The 16028-nt window shown below is 44.5% G+C and overlaps 1 protein-coding gene across 1 annotated transcript in view; it reads left to right on the plus strand.

The window, feature by feature from the left end:
• The window catches only part of LOC137422386 (CUB and sushi domain-containing protein 3), a 1172941-nt gene that overhangs the window by 534842 nt on the left and 622071 nt on the right, over positions 1-16028 (plus strand). Inside the window, 2 exon segments of the mRNA XM_078772588.1 lie at positions 3785-4111; positions 6618-6812. Of these exon segments, the coding sequence (XP_078628714.1) occupies positions 3785-4111; positions 6618-6812 (522 nt within the window).

The raw sequence follows: 16028 nt of genomic DNA on the forward strand, positions 1-16028 counted from the left end.
CATTACAACCTGCATTGTGTCAACCTTATGTGGTAGGCATGGACTGTCACTGAATATCGAAAAAAGTTAGACCCAAGCATGTGAAGACTCCTTTCACACCCTCAAACTGAAGCTAATTTCACCACCCATCTTATGTTACCCGGACTTCAACCCCCTTTCATAATAGAGACGGATGCAAGCTACCATAGCCTCGCAGCTGTATTGTCGCAGGCACAAGGGAAGAGAAAGGTGGTCATTGCTTATGCCAGCAGGAGTCTCAAACCTAACAAGCAGAATATGGAGAATTATTCAAGCATGAAACTCAAACTGCTAGCGTTGAGGTGGGCTATCCCCCAAAAATTCAGGGATTTACTAATTGGTGCAGAGTTTGAGGTATTCACAGACAATAACCCTCTCAGTTACCTGCAGTCTACAGCTAAGCTGTAAAATATTGCTTCAAAAAGGGGACCACGGTGCCCCAAAAAAGGCCAACCCCTGCTTTGCGGGGAAAAATGGCCTCTAATGGTGGTTCATCCTTCTGTGTGGTACCGAGTACAGCTACAATAGTTAGTCACATTATGTCCTCCACAGTTTGGGGCAACATTTTCTCTGCTTGGAACAACCATTGCTGTTACAGTATTCTGGAAATGCCAGGCACAAAATTCAGCTTAAACCTCTTATATTTATATGCATGTGGGGTTATGAAATGCAAAAGTACGACATTACCAAGCTTATTTGTTTCTCTGAAAATGGGAACATGCGTCGTTTTTGCCTGATGTCAGTGAAAATATGCTGAAACTAATGCAACATATAATCTTGAATGGGCAGTTTCATATTGTGCGCTGCCACTTTGGCTCTGAAACGAAACAACACTTGCTCGGAGCTATAATAATTTTAATATACTGTACTGCAAAAAACGTGGTAAGCTCAGATGGTTGTCTCTTTTTGTTGAACAATCATTTGTTGTTATTATTTGTTCTCCTGTTGGGGTGCTGACTTTATTTGTATCTAACCTCGAGGCTTAACAGAGATTTTCTAATCTTTATTTGGAGGCTGTTATGTAGAGTAGAGGCTGTTTGTTATGTTATGTAGAGGATAGCTAATATATCGAGGCTGTTTCTTTGATTCCCAAAACAATATCACCATCCTGGTGCTCCACAGGCATGACGATGCATCATGTAGAATACACCATCTTTATCGAGTGGATGTTATATGGTCTTTTCCATTTGCGAGCATTCACTCTCACACATACTGAAGATCCCATGATAACTCTCGCTCAAAAGGTAGGCCATTATGCATGCGCTGTTTGCTTGGCTATATTTCACGTTCCTGCGCTGGATTTCACCACGAATGTGATGCCAATTCACGAAGCATATACTCTTTTCTCAATAAATCGTTTAAGAAGCACATACTTTCCCAGATGGGAATGACCTGTTGTATGATGGTAGCCTAAAGTAGTCTTCTTATTTCGTATTCAACACATGGCTGTGAAGTAGCATCACTGGTGGGGGGGGGGGGGGGGGGGGAGGTGGAGGAGTGGCTATGCCACTGATGCAATGCCCTCTGCAGCTTAGGGCAGGAATTTGGAATTTGTTCATGGTGCTGGCGATAGCTCGCGTACTCTTTGCGAAGGCGACCATGGGATCTTTAACGTTTACCAACTAATAACAGCAGATGGGAGCACCATTCAACATCCATTTGAGGGCTGGCACACATTGATGAATCACCCTGCCTATGAAACACTGGGATGACAGTTTATAGCTATTCGGGATTCAAATCCAGGCTAGATAGCTTAGAGGCGAATGTGTGTGTACCTCTAGGCCATCCTGACAAATGTCACACTCTTACTATGTCTCTCCGAAAAGACCGACTGGACAACCCTCCCATCTACTTTCTCAACAATCCTCTCCAAGAAGTTCTGTCGCTCAAGCTTTTGGGTCTCACTATCTGCCATGATCTTTCCTGGGAAAACCACATTTCCAAGCTGGCCTCCAAAGCCAGTCGCCGACTGGGCACCCTCCGTCGTGCGAAGTCCTTCCTTGGCACACCTGAGCTCCTCACCACATACAAGGCTTTCATCCGCAGCTCAATGGAGTACTGCTCTCCCCTCTGTGCTGGTGCTCCTGCCTCACACCTAGCTCGGCTTCACGCTGTTGAAACCAAAGCTTTCAGAATCATTGGAATCTCCCGCAATGAAGCTAACTCCGAGGGCCTTTCACTCACTCACCGCAGGCAGGTTGGTGGTCTTTCTGTCTTCTACCGACTCCTCTCCGGCCTTGCTCCTCCAGCTCTGTCTGTGCTCTGTCCCCAAAATATTCCTACAGGTCGCACAAGATCTGCCAGCAACCCTCTTATGGTTAAACTGCCAAAATCAAGACTCTCTGCTCACCTTCACTCCTTCAATCCGCTTTCCTCCCGCCTCTGGAACAAACTCCCTCACTCTCTTAAATCCCTCTCCTCCCTCTCTGTCTTTAAAACAGCTGTTCACCACCATCTCTTGTCTTCCCTCATCCAAAACCTTGATATTTTCTACCCCCGCTAATTTTTTTTTTTTTTGTATACAGAGTCGAGGCTCGTGAAAGAGCTAACATTTATCAAACAAACAAATCAAACAAACAAGCAAACAAAGTATATAAAAAGGGGAGCGGTCGACAAGATGGGGAGAGAAGGGGAGGAAGCACACAAACACAACATTTGAGAGCAGGGACATCGGGAGATGTGTGGGAGGGAGAGGGCTTGGGGGGAGGCAGGATAGGTATAAAACGCAAGGACACCACGGACTTCCAGGAAAGAAGTCAAAAGTCACCTAAAAAAAGTGGATTTGGGGGGAAATTAGCGGGGGTAGAAAAGATCAAGGTTTTGGTTTGGGGAAGATAAGAGATGGTGGTGAACAGCCGTTTTAAAGACCTTGAGGGAGGAGTGGGATTGAAGAGAGTGAGGGAGTTTGTTCCAGAGGCGGGAGAAAAGAGGAATGAAGGAGTGAAGGTGAGCAGAGAGTCTTGATTTTGGCAGTTTAACCATAAGAGGGTTGCAGGCAGATCTTGTGTGACCTGTAGGAATATTTGGGGGACAGAGCCCAGAGAGAGCTGGGGGAGCAAGGCCGGAGAGGAGTCGGTAGAAGACGGAAAGACCACCAACCTGCCTGCGGTGAGTAAGTGAAAGGCCCTCGGAGATAGCGTCATCGCGGGAGATTCCATTCACCCCAGATACACTTTTTTGAAATACCAACTTCTTTCCTGGAAGTCCTTGCAGTGTCCATATGTTTTATACCTCTCCCACCTCCCCCAAGCCCTTTCCCTCCCACAGTTCTCTCGATGTCCCTGGTCTCAAATGTTGTGTTTGTGTCCTTCCTCCTCTCTCCCCATCTTGTCTTCCGCTCCCCTTATTATATGTTTTATGTGTCGGTTTGACTTTTTGTGTGATTAATGTTTGCTCTTTCACGAGCCTCGATCTTGTATACAAAAAAAAAAAAAATCCTGCCAGCCCAGCCTAGTGGTGAAGATAAGAGACTTGGAAGTTTTAGGTTGTGGGTTTGAATCTGATTGAATGTAGCAGGATAAAGAATTCGGATTGTAACCTGGAAAACCTGGCTCGTCTCAGAACAATTGGCATTTTGCAATTTCATTATTTCATATTAATGAACTGGTCTGTTATATGTGAGATTTGAGTCCACACAGCGTATTTGATATCCTAATGTCCTCAGGGCAACTTGTAATGTGCAATAAATGTTACATATGAAATTACGGTCACCCGGAGATCTTGCCATTTTAACTGCCCTTCTTGTGTATGTGCCTTCTTCCCCCAGTCTCCTGCTTCTTTAACTATACAGCTCCATCCGGCACAGTGCTGTCACCGAACTATCCAGCAGGTTACGGAGGGAACCTCGACTGTGCATGGCTCATCATCACTGCAACAGGCAGCCGGGTTCACATCGCCTTCAACGACTTTGACGTCGAGACACGCTTTGACTTCCTGACCATGCGTGATGGGGCAGAGCCTGATGCTGAACTCATCGGCACGTACACAGGAGCCGAGGCACCGACGCACGTGTCCAGTAGTGGGCACGTCCTTCGGCTGGAGTTCCAGAGTGACAACTCGATGTCGGGGCGCGGGTTCAACATCAGCTACGCGAGTGAGTTGACAGCATGCTCATGACCTCCATCTTGTGTCGGTTCTTTGGCCTCGTTGATAAGCAGAAGCCATGGTGATGGAAACCCAGAACATGTCCTCATATCGAAAACTAAAATGGTCATTGCATGATTACTTCTCACCTGTGAGGTAGACATCAAAATGGAGCTATCAATCGGAAAATTAATTATGAATGAAAGTTGATGGATGGAAACATATCAATTGATAAAAAGGGAACAGGAAAGCAAACAAAAATGGGTCGGTTGGAATATGTCTTGACTATGGACGATTGAGCTACAAATTGGCTTCATCTTCTCAATGATTCTATTTTCTCAAATTATTCAAGATGGCCACCTATATAATCCTCCATTCGTACTGATTAGCTTTACTCTTCTCACTAATGATGTACTCTTTGTTTTTCAACAGTTCTTGACTCACATTCACCCTGTCTATCTGTTTTGTCTGCTGTTTACCTGTTTTCCTTCTGCTCTATTGTCGCTCTATAAAAACCCTACACTCGTTGTTTCCAAGTTCTTTCACCTGTCCAAATCCCTGCAAGAAACACTATTTCAAGACAGCAGCTCTCCACCATGTCATGTTTGATACATATGTATGATTTCTTCTCATTTTAATAGGTTTTGTTACCCCACATACAATGTTTGTTCCCTATCATGCCTACCATGCTTCCTGATCATATTGTAGATGTCATGACTTGTAGATACCTTGTCTAAGTGTGTCTCGTCACTCCAATGTCAGCGTGTTTCATGTTTACTATAATTATGTAGCTCATTGATTAACTGCAGTCAGATACTCAGCATATTTTGGTCTTCAGTGTTTTGATGACCAAACCATTTTGTGGGTGTAATATCGGCAAATTTGCAACCCCAACACAATCCATATTAAAAGTGGTATTTTGGAATTAAGACTCATTGAAAGGCCATTCAGTCTATACTTCCTGTGCCATATTAATATCTCAGTATTTCACACTATGGCAGGTGGTACTATATCAGTGTTTCTGAAACGGTGGGACGTGACCATCCGAGGGGTAGTGAGTGGGTTTCTGGAGGAGGCACGATCTGTCTGTCCTAGTGATGTTCCCAACGACTTACCTGTGTGAATTCACAAGCTCCAGCTCAGTAGTGATCAAATCGAAAGCCAGAAACAGGCTGATAGATGTCGAGAGCGAGCTACAGTGTTCGCCGAGTAAGATTTGTCTGTGAATTGACATTCTATGCAAAAAAAAGGGAAAAAATGTTCCGGGCTCCAGCCTTTTTGTTACTCCTGTAGTCAGGGTTGGCACTAATTGGCTCAGCCTAGTTTTCCCCACCTGGGTTAAACCCCTCCCACTCCTCCTCTCCCCTCCACTTGAATATACCAATTATTTTCTCAGTAAAGTGGGTCTTTTCAAAATCCCCTCTCCTTTCTTTTTTTTTTCCAACCCTTGTAGGGGATAACAGGGGTCCCGGTGGCCAAATAACATGATGGGTGGGTCGTCTGGTAAATCCGGCTGAGAAACTCGTTACCAGATACAATAAGTTAACCCAAAGCAGAGAGTCTTCCCAGGAGCTGGCCCAATAGCTCCTGACAATGGCTTAAAACTTAATGGCTTAAATGGCTTAAAACGATACTGTGGAATGTTTAACGTTCAAAACTTCAATACAGACAGAACAGACAGCTTGACGTCTCCATGCAAAGGATGGCGGGCTCTGAGATGCAGTGCCCCCCCTGTATCTCACGAGCACAGAAGTCGTTGGTTAGGTTTGACGGAATCAGGAATGTGAACCCAAGCTGGATGTCTCAATGATGAGCACACTGGAAAAAAAATGGTCAAGTAAATCACCTCGTATGTGATTTGAAGTTTTCTGCTGTTTCAATGACATCTAACACAAGTATCTTCCTGCTCCCCGGACTTGTTAATGGCAGTGCTATCTGATTATGGATTAAACACTGTTTTCTCTGTTTTTACGGCTGATTTCAAATTACAAGTTATCGATCCATTCTAAATCCTACTAGCTGGCGAAATTAATGAGAGTTCCTCATTGATAAGCAGAGATAAAGCTTAGGCGTTCTTGTCCCCTTGCCCTGCGTTGTGGTGACAAACAAAAAGTGAGCGTGTGTCAGACTATTGGCAACCATGTTGTTTTGATAATATCAGCAGAAGGTAAATGCATTCGACTTCAAAATTCTTCGTTTTCTTTCCCAAGACAACGATTCATACCATGCATTGCCTACAACATAGGGTAGATCTATTTCATGCATGGCATTTTGAAGAGTAGTTTTATAGCCTATAAATTGGATATAGTAAATATCATTTAAATTTGGTTTGATTTCCTGTTAAATTTCTTGTTAGATCTTCAAATTCTTCCTTAGATTAAAATAAATTCCAAATTCCTTTTTATCCTGTTAAGGTTATAAAATAGACTGAAATATACAATGGAGTGAAATTCATTGTTTGTCATTGATCCTATATGGCCTCCATTGATCCTATATGGCCTCCATTTTTGTTTCAGCCTTTGGCCTCAATGAGTGTCATGATCCTGGGATACCGGTGAATAGCCGCCGGTTTGGCCACAGCTTCGAACTCGGCCAATCGGTGTTCTTTGTGTGCGAAGATGGCTTCATCCGTACGCAAGGTGCTGAGAGCCTCACGTGCATTGAGCAAGAAGGTCGCATCCGCTGGAGTTCCACATTGCCACGCTGTGAGGGTGTGTATCTCACATAATTCCCTCCTTTCACCTCCATATCATTTGCTTGTCATCATAATATTGTTTATTACCCTCGCCAGAGGAGAGGGTATTGCATTTGAGTCCGTTTGTTTGTCTGTTTGTTTGTTTGTTTATTTGTCCGCACAGAATAAATATGATTTTCTCTGCAACCGTTGGTCCGATTGACAGGAAATTTTCACCATAGGTGCAACTCCACGTGTATAATTTTTTAATGATTATTTTGACCTCATCGGTCACGTGGTTCGGCCGCCATTTTGGAAAAACCGAAACATTTTGCACCTATGTATCTCCGAAAGTGCTGAATATAAAGAATTAAGACATGGCTCATTGTAAAGAACTCTCCATGCAGAATAAAATATGTTAATGATGATGTCATAGGTGCCTCCATTATGACGTCATAATTGGACAAGTACAAAACTTCATGCAATCAAGATGAAATTTCTTGAGCATAATCTCTGAATAAATTAGTTTAGAAAAAAATAATGATAACGTCATTGGTCACGTGGTTCGGCCGCCATATTTGTTTTAACACAAAAGCCTTAAAACCACTGCAAATACATCCTGGCGAGGGTTTGCAATCTCTGATCGCTCTTTTTTTCCTCTTATATTTAACTGGCTATTCCTCACCAATGGCATAATCTAATTTGTTTGCTAATTGTGATTATTACCTCGTCCACTTTTGCATTGTCTGATACCACATGACAAAGAGTGTCATGGTAACCAGTTCCATCCTGTTAACATGACGAATGCTTTAGATTTTTTCATTAGAAATGCGATTTAATTAATTACTTAGAGGAAGGGAAAAGGCTCATAATTATAAATTATAACCAAGAAGGCCATCGTTAGGGTGCATCAAATGCCCCGTTTTTGAAATATATTCTCATTTTGATCTAGTCGTATTTTTGGTTGTTGCACTGGCCTTAAATAGAAATTTTAAAAAATATTTCGGATTTTCGATTTTGTTTGGACCCCGCACCAAGATCTAATAAAACTCGTGTCGCCCCACTAATGGGTTGCTTTGGCCAAATGTGATATTTTTCAAATTCTATAAAAGTAAGAGCACTTTCTTCAGGGTCACTGAGCATTCAGGGTCACTGGTTCCAAAATGGCTTCTAAGGGTGGTGGAATCAAAATTGGAAAGGATCAGTTCAATCAGAAAAGGTCAGATAAGTTCAATCGATCAAAAAATTCAGTTCTATGTTTTTGGAAGTTGGGTAATCGGGTAACCAACGAACCAAAAAAAGGAATAATGTTTCAAAAAATTTGTTGTTCTCTCTTTGAAGCATGAGGAATTTTCATTATTTTCTCTTTAATATATTACAAAATAGTTATAGCGTGGCTTCTGCTGCTCGCTTCCTCAAACACAGATTCTGTTCATGGCCCCAGTCATGCTCAACAACTCGTAGAACATTCTGGGAGTGCTGCTCAGCCCATCCTACTGACAGGAAGTCTGAGCTCAGCTTGATGCCGCACTCAGCAGAGTCTTTAGAAATATAAAATATTTCGAATCTTAGCCGCTGACGCACGGTCCGCAGAGGAGGTCGGCCAGTCACTAACACTGAGCTGGAGAAATGCAGGGTCGAGCTGGAGCAGCTTGAACACAAATCACGAGGAAGGTCCCATCATGTTCTCCAGAGTCGTCGACAGCGTGACCGATGCCGGGAACTTTGGCCTGCAAAATCCACTGCCGAAACGCTCTTGAGGAGCCAGGAGAGCACTGTCCGGCCTGAGTTCGTGCATGCGGAAGGCAATATCGCCCCACCCTGTGGAGGAACTAGGTCACTGAACAATGCAAGAGGGACCAGATCAGTAGTGAAGAACGAGATATGGCGCTGGACAGCACGGAGTGCACTCCTGCCAACCGGTCGACCAACCTCACATTTGGCCAAAGCGGCCCATTAACGGGGTTATCTGATTTTTACCCAATTCTTTTCGGGGGTCCAAACAAAATCGAAAATCCAAAATATTGTTACGGTTCTACGCCGCCCTACTTCCCCTAACAAAGGGGGGATTAATCCCCTTGTTCTTTCTGGGCTTGGCGGAACCAAGACTTGATACATCCCTTCCGGGCAAACGCAGAGTAGTGTCTCGGGACCACTTCTCACTCGTACCGAATTCCCCGCGCTGCCCTGGAAGCGAGGAAACAAGCCTCGCACGAGCCACGTGTGGTTTGAGTACGCCGAGCGGATTGAGTACCACGTGGTCCGTGCAGTCTTAATTAGTGGAACCCGATTCGAGCGATCCTATTCATACCACGCTTAGCCAATGAAGAAACCACAGAAACGATCGCATGGAAGAAAGGAAGAACACAGGTTTAATTATTCCCACACGTATTTACAATGATCGGGCACGCAGAGACACAGAGCAGCCTTAGACAATCTTATCTAAAATCCCAGACAACGGGCGCGTCTCACTCACACAGGGAATTGCAGATGTGTAGGTGGTCAGCCAACGCGTCGACGTGGTTGTCCAGAGACGGCCTCCGTCCGGCTCTCCACGGCCCCAGCACGTACCGCGAAGATAGCAGCAGGCGATGGCAGGAACCCCGTAGCGCGTCTCCCGAACAAAGCAGATAACGAGGTGGAACTGTAAAGGGCGGGACTCTCAGCGCGGCTGGCGATTACACAGCCATTCTCACTCGCGCAACTTAATGCGCTGTATATCGGTTCATGCGCGTCTGGCTGCACCCGCGTGTCTTTCACAGTTCTCTGATGCTGCCAACTCCTCTTCCTCGATCCTTTGAGCTGGTTAGTGCGTGCGAGTTCTTCAGCGCTCTCCACTTGCGAGTCCTTTCATTAATCCTTTCCGCGCGAGTCCTATCGAGTGCAAGTCCATATGCGAGAGTCCTTCTCGCGCGAGTCCTTTCGAGGGTCTTTTCGCAGCGGGTTTTATAGCTACGCCCCCCGAACCTTCTGGATCCCTCTCGAACCCTCTCACCACGCCCTGTGACGCCACGCCACTGCCACCAGCTCTGAGCTCTGATTGGCGGCTCGTGCTTACCGTCAGCGCTTCTGCCGCTCCGCCCCGGTCCTCCTAGCCTGCCTCGTGTTAACTCGCCCAAAATGAACCAACGTTAGCGCAAAGGGCATGAGGCTACGGACGCTGGATAGTCAGTGACAGTAGGGCCTATTCTCTTGGCTCTACTCAACGCAGAACTAACAAATGGAAAGGAACTAAGCTCACAAATACTAAGACATAACTATACTATCGCGAGGCTACATGTTGCTTGTGTAACTAACTATGAGGGGCAAATTTTAACCTTTATTAGACTCACTGTACAAACTCAAAACCACAACAATATTTTACAGAAATGCTATATGGGGCAAGTGTAACAAAAAAGTACGACTACATCAAAATGATAATATTTTTTCAAAAACGGGGAGTTTGATGCACCATTGTGTTGCAAAAATAGTTTACACCTTCGGATAATAATGCTCATGTGCTCATTATACACAGGTTCAAACACTTTTCAAAAAGACGAGGACAGTTGACACGATACTTAAATGCCAAAGATTCTTGCGGTGGACATTATGCCCAAGAAACATCATGGCAACTCACTGGGTACACAATGATAATTTAATCTGCTAAGATGCCATGAAAAATTGACAGGAATTTGAAAAAGATGTTTATACGTACAAAAATGGAAATGGATATAAATTAATAACTGAAGAAGTCACATTTAGAAAACTTCACCAACTAAAAAATGTCATTGGTTACATCCCAATGGCTTCACCTATCATAAGTACAGACAGAGAGGGGTTCATGAGGATTCTAAATATAACAAGTACAAAAAGTTTTAATTAAAACAAAAGCCGCGTCGATGTTACACAATGCCTAGATGCAGCTGTGCCTATAACGTCGATGTTATAGGCACAGGACATTCCTATTGATTCGATTACTTGATGTTATTTTTGTGCAAAGGGAAAATATATCTCGGCAATTTCCCGTGTGTGGCGACGAATTTTTAATATATCTCGGCATTTTCCCGTCTGTTATTTCAGGCGGTGTATGACTGACCATGCCGCGATTTTAAAATATATATATCTCGGCAATTTCCCGTGTGTGGCGACACGTGAACGAAGCTATGCTCCTCTCTCCACATTATTGTGACGACGTATAAATTAAATATTTCATCATGACGATTGTCATCAAATGGACGAATTTTTAATATATCTCGGCATTTTCCCATCTGTTATTTCGGGCGGTGTATGACTGACCATGCCGTGATTGTAAAAAAATATATCTCAATGGACTTGAAGTTACAGGCCTTTGACAATTCATTTCGTTCTATAAAGGGCAACTTTCATCGGATTTTCTTCCCGTTTTTTTTCAACCGAGTCTAAAACGATGTTAGCGACTGTGAAAAATGAAATGATATATCGAATTTGATTTGAAAGAAAACTGTGTGAGAGAGGAAGACACCACGGGCCTACAAAACAGGCCTCAAAGCTATGCGAGTTAATAAAATGGTGGATATTTGTTTATATGAAGCCTCTCCCACAATGGGCGGAGCTATGGTTCCCAGAATGGGTGGAGCTTTGAGGTTTTGTCTTCTCTGCAAGAAGAACAAGAAGAACAAGAACAACAACAGAGGGCACTCTATGACCAGCGTCTTGCGACGCGGCTAAAAAGCCATTCCTATCAAATGAAAAGTCTTTTCAAGAAAAGCTGAGAACTTCCCAATGCAAACCAAAACGATTGCCTTTTATGTAAAACCTGGAAGACAAAAAGTTGACGTGGTCAATTGAAAATCCAAAACTGCCATATTTTGTCCAAATGAAACAAATGACGGTGAATGCATTTGGTAACGGCAGTTGTCAACTTCTGCGCTCAGTTTGCTGGCATGTTGCAAAATGATCCACAACTTCTCTTCAGGAGCAAATTGTATTTTAAGAATTTATGGCAACATCTTCATATTTGATTAAAGGAGTAATGCCCCAAGCATCACTTGGCATCTCTTGGCAAGAAGCTGAGGCACGAAGGCCAACTGCTCCTTTTCCGTAGCAGACATATTTCCCACTTTACCATTTCCTGGATATAGGTTTTGAGTGGCCTCAAAATCTCATCTCTTTGTGTCGGACCTTTCCTGGTCCAGTACAGTGATACATATTCATTAATTTATGCGCTCTTTGCTTTCTTCGTGAAGTTCAATCGTTCCACTTACATCTATCAGTTTGTCCCTCTTTTTTCCTACCTGTAGAATTGTCCTCTGTCCATGAATCACATTTTTCCTTGCAGTTCTTCAAAGTGATGACTCATGTGGATCTCATCCTATCCAGATGACCTGCATTTTTCTTCTCGATTCCTGCTAACTCCTGTTTAAATGTTCCAATTAATTCACGAGTTATCAAACAGAGTGACCACTATATTCGTTATGGGTGTGTGTCTGTCTGTCTGTCTGTCTGCAGCATAACCACCCGATTATATCATCCAATTTGGATGAAACTTGGGTGGGAGGTTGATATCATGATCTAGTTGTGTCCTGCCTTGAGTGGGCATTTTGCACCCATTGTGGGCAGAGCGACGCCTGAAAAAGATGTCTTTTTAGGGGGTAATCGAGTTCAAGCTACATCTTCTCCGAGAGAGTTGGTGGAATCTGACAGGGGTTTCCGTATTTGGTTAGGCCAATGTCATGTGTCTAGCCCCACAGAGCTCGATTTTTCATTTTCGCCCCAAGGTTAAGGTCACAAGGTCACAAAATTTAGAAAAGTCGATTTTTGATGGTTTTATTACATTGCTCGCTTCCTGATAGGGTGAAATGTCGTACATGATCTTATATTATCACATACATCTCATGAAATACAAGTTTTCCAACAAATGTCAGAATCTTCGACCTTTGACCTTTGAAGGTCACAAAGGTCAAATTTTCAAAGTTGTCGGAATCGAACCGAATTTTCGGTATTGTGTAGCTAACTAACCTCATAACTGATGATACATTATTTTCTATTTCATTTCAAGGTCAGTAACCTTCGTTTTTACATTTCAAGGTCACAAAAGTCAAATTTTCAAAGTTGTCGGAATCAAACCGAATTTTCGGTATTGTGTCTTAAAGGCCTGCACACGCAGCGCATTGGGGCCCTTTGTAAATAGGCATGTACACCGCATGTCGGGGGCCGACACCTGCCACGTGGGCCCCCGACCCTCCAGTCCGGGCCTGTTTCGGTTATAGTCCGTCCTATGTCATTCAATCTCCATCTCATCTGCTCCATCATTTGAACACCTGGCTTTTAAACTTTCTGGTCACACACAGTCAGTCATGGCAGTTGTCTACCGCCCTCCCAAACCACACCCATCATTCCTGTCTGACTTCTCTTACTTTCTGACCCAGCTCTGTTCCTTCTCCCCCTCAACCCTCCTCCTCGGTGATTTCAATATCCACATGGACTCCACTGATTCCACAATAACCGCTGACTTCATTGATATTCTTAATTGCTTTAACCTCACTCAACATGTCAACTTTCCCACCCATAACCGTGGTCACATTCTGGACCTTGTCTGTTCTATTGGACTAGATCTACACCATCTCTCTGGCTCTGACCTCACTCTCTCCGATCACTTAGCCATCACTATGACCATCAATATTCCCACCCCAGCACCAAGGCAAAAACGCATAATCAACTTTTGTAAGCTAAACTCTCTTTCACCTACCTCATTCTCATCTTCCCTCTCCGAAAAAATGTCCACCACTCCCTTCTTTGATTTGCACAGCCCCTCTGACCTCACTGACTACTACAACCACACTCTCTCCTCCTGCCTTGACCAGCTTGCGCCTATAAAAACCAAAACAGTTTCTTTCACCCATTCTGCTCCCTGGTTTACCGCTGAACTCCGCCTGATGAAAACTCGTGCTCGCCAACTTGAAAGACTCCGTAATAAAACAGGTCTCACAATCCACTCCCAAGCCTACAAAGACCACCTGCAGCATTACAAAGATGCCCTTTCCCACGCCCGCTCCACCTACTACTCTCAAATTATCCACTCTGGCTCCGGAAACCCAAAAGCACTCTTCTCCACAATAAACAATCTCCTCAGTCCCCTGGATACTACCACCCAGTCATTCACAGTCGACAACTGCATTTCTTTCCTTTCATTCTTCCAAAGCAAGATAGACAACATCTACAGCAGCTTAACCACCACCTCACCTGTTCCCCCTCTAACCATCTGCCCCCCCCCCCCTTATCCTGCCAACCCCTATCTCAGTTTTCCCCAGTCTCCCCTACTGACCTCTCTGAACTCCTCACAGGAATGAAAACTGCCACCTGCACTCTGGACCCCATCCCCTCCAGCTTTGTTAAGGCTTGCCTTCCTGCTCTCTTTCTACTTATCACTGCAACGATAAACTCCTCCCTGTCTACTGGCATCGTCCCACCATACCTCAAAATCGCTGCTGTCACCCCCATTCTGAAAAAACCTGGACTCAACCCTGACACCACAAATAACTTCAGACCCATCTCCAACCTACCTTTTCTGTCCAAAGTTTTGGAACGTGCTGTAGCCACTCAACTCAAACATCACCTCTCTGCCAATAACCTGTATGAAACATTCCAATCCGGATTCCGCCTCAACCACAGTATGGAAACTGCACTCCTCAAAATCACCAACGATCTTCTTCTCTCCTCCGACGCCGGTAACCTCAACATTCTCATCCTTCTCGACCTCAGCACTGCCTTTGACACCATCAATCACATCATCCTCCTTACCCGACTTGAAACCACCTTTAACATCACTGGCACTGCCCTTTCTTGGATCAAATCATACCTCTCCGACAGGCACCAGTTCATCTCCATCAATAACTGCAAATCCCCCACCGCTCCCCTCCCCCAAGGTGTCCCCCAAGGTTCAGTTCTCAGTCCCCTCCTCTTCATCCTGTACCTGTTCCCCCTTGGTCACTTAATCCGTCGTCATGGTCTCCAATTCCACTGCTTTGCCGATGACATCCAGCTTTTCATTTCCGCCAAGTCAATTTCCACTGTCACCCACTCTATCCTGACAAACTGCATCACTGAAATAAAATCCTGGCTTCAAATCCACTTCCTCAAACTAAACTGTGATAAATCCGAAATAATCATCATTGGCCCAAAAACGCTCACCAAATCCACCCACAACTTCACCCTCAACATCGACGGTATCCCAGTATCCACCTCCCCTCACATCCGGAATCTTGGCATCATCTTTGACCAAACCCTCTCCTTCGACAAACACACTAAACAGATCACCAAGACAGCCTTCTTTAATCTGAAAAACATCGCCCGTCTCCGTCCATCCCTCTCCTCCACAGCTGCAGAAACCCTCATCTATGCCTTCATCACTTCCCGTCTGGACTACTGCAACAGCCTCCTCTATGGTTCACCCTCAAGTATCATCAATAAACTTCAATACATTCAGAACTCCGCTGCCCACCCACTCTCGGGCCCGGCACCACATCACCCCCGTCCTTCACAAGCTCCACTGGCTCCCCATCTCCCAGAGAATCCAGTACAAAATCCTCCCTCTGACCTACAAAGCCCTTCATAACCTGGCCCCATCCTACCTGACTGACCTCCTCCCCAGACACACTCCCACATGCACCCTCCGCTCTGCTGCTGCTAACCTCCTGTCCCCCCCCATCCGGACCAAACTCAGATCCTGGGGGGACAGGGCCTTCTCCATCGCTGCTCCCACACTCTGGATCTCACTACCGCAAACCATCAGAGACTCCTCCTCACTCACCACATTCAAATCATCACTCAAGACCTACCTGTTAAACACCGCATTCAACCCCTGATCGTCTCTTCTCCTTCTCCTTCCTTTCTGTTTGGTTTTTTAATATGTATTTTTTTTCTCTTTTGTCTTTGTTTTATGTACCATGTTAAAGCGTCTTTGGGTTTCTTGAAAAGCGCTATACAAAATAAATGTATTATTATTATTATTAATACCGCTGGCCCGTGAACCATCGTCGTCTCCTGACTTGTTGATGTTGCAGTTGTATTCCCGTCTTGACTACACAATTGCTATCAAATTTGATAGTTTCTCAAGTAAAAACCTGCTCCCTCCTGGTTCATTGTGCACAAACCTTCTGCTCTCTTTTCTTTTTCCACGAGCTTTGATATCTGTATTTAAAAGTTGCAGCTTTGTGTTTTGAGGAGTTTTTGGTCGATCATCCCGACATACTTAATTGCCATGTTCATGTTTTCAGAGTCTATACTACGTTCCATT

The sequence above is a fragment of the Myxine glutinosa genome, chromosome 2 (assembly GCF_964187855.1).
Source record: "Myxine glutinosa chromosome 2, kmMyxGlut1.1, whole genome shotgun sequence".
In the NCBI taxonomy this organism is placed as follows: domain Eukaryota; kingdom Metazoa; phylum Chordata; class Myxini; order Myxiniformes; family Myxinidae; genus Myxine; species Myxine glutinosa.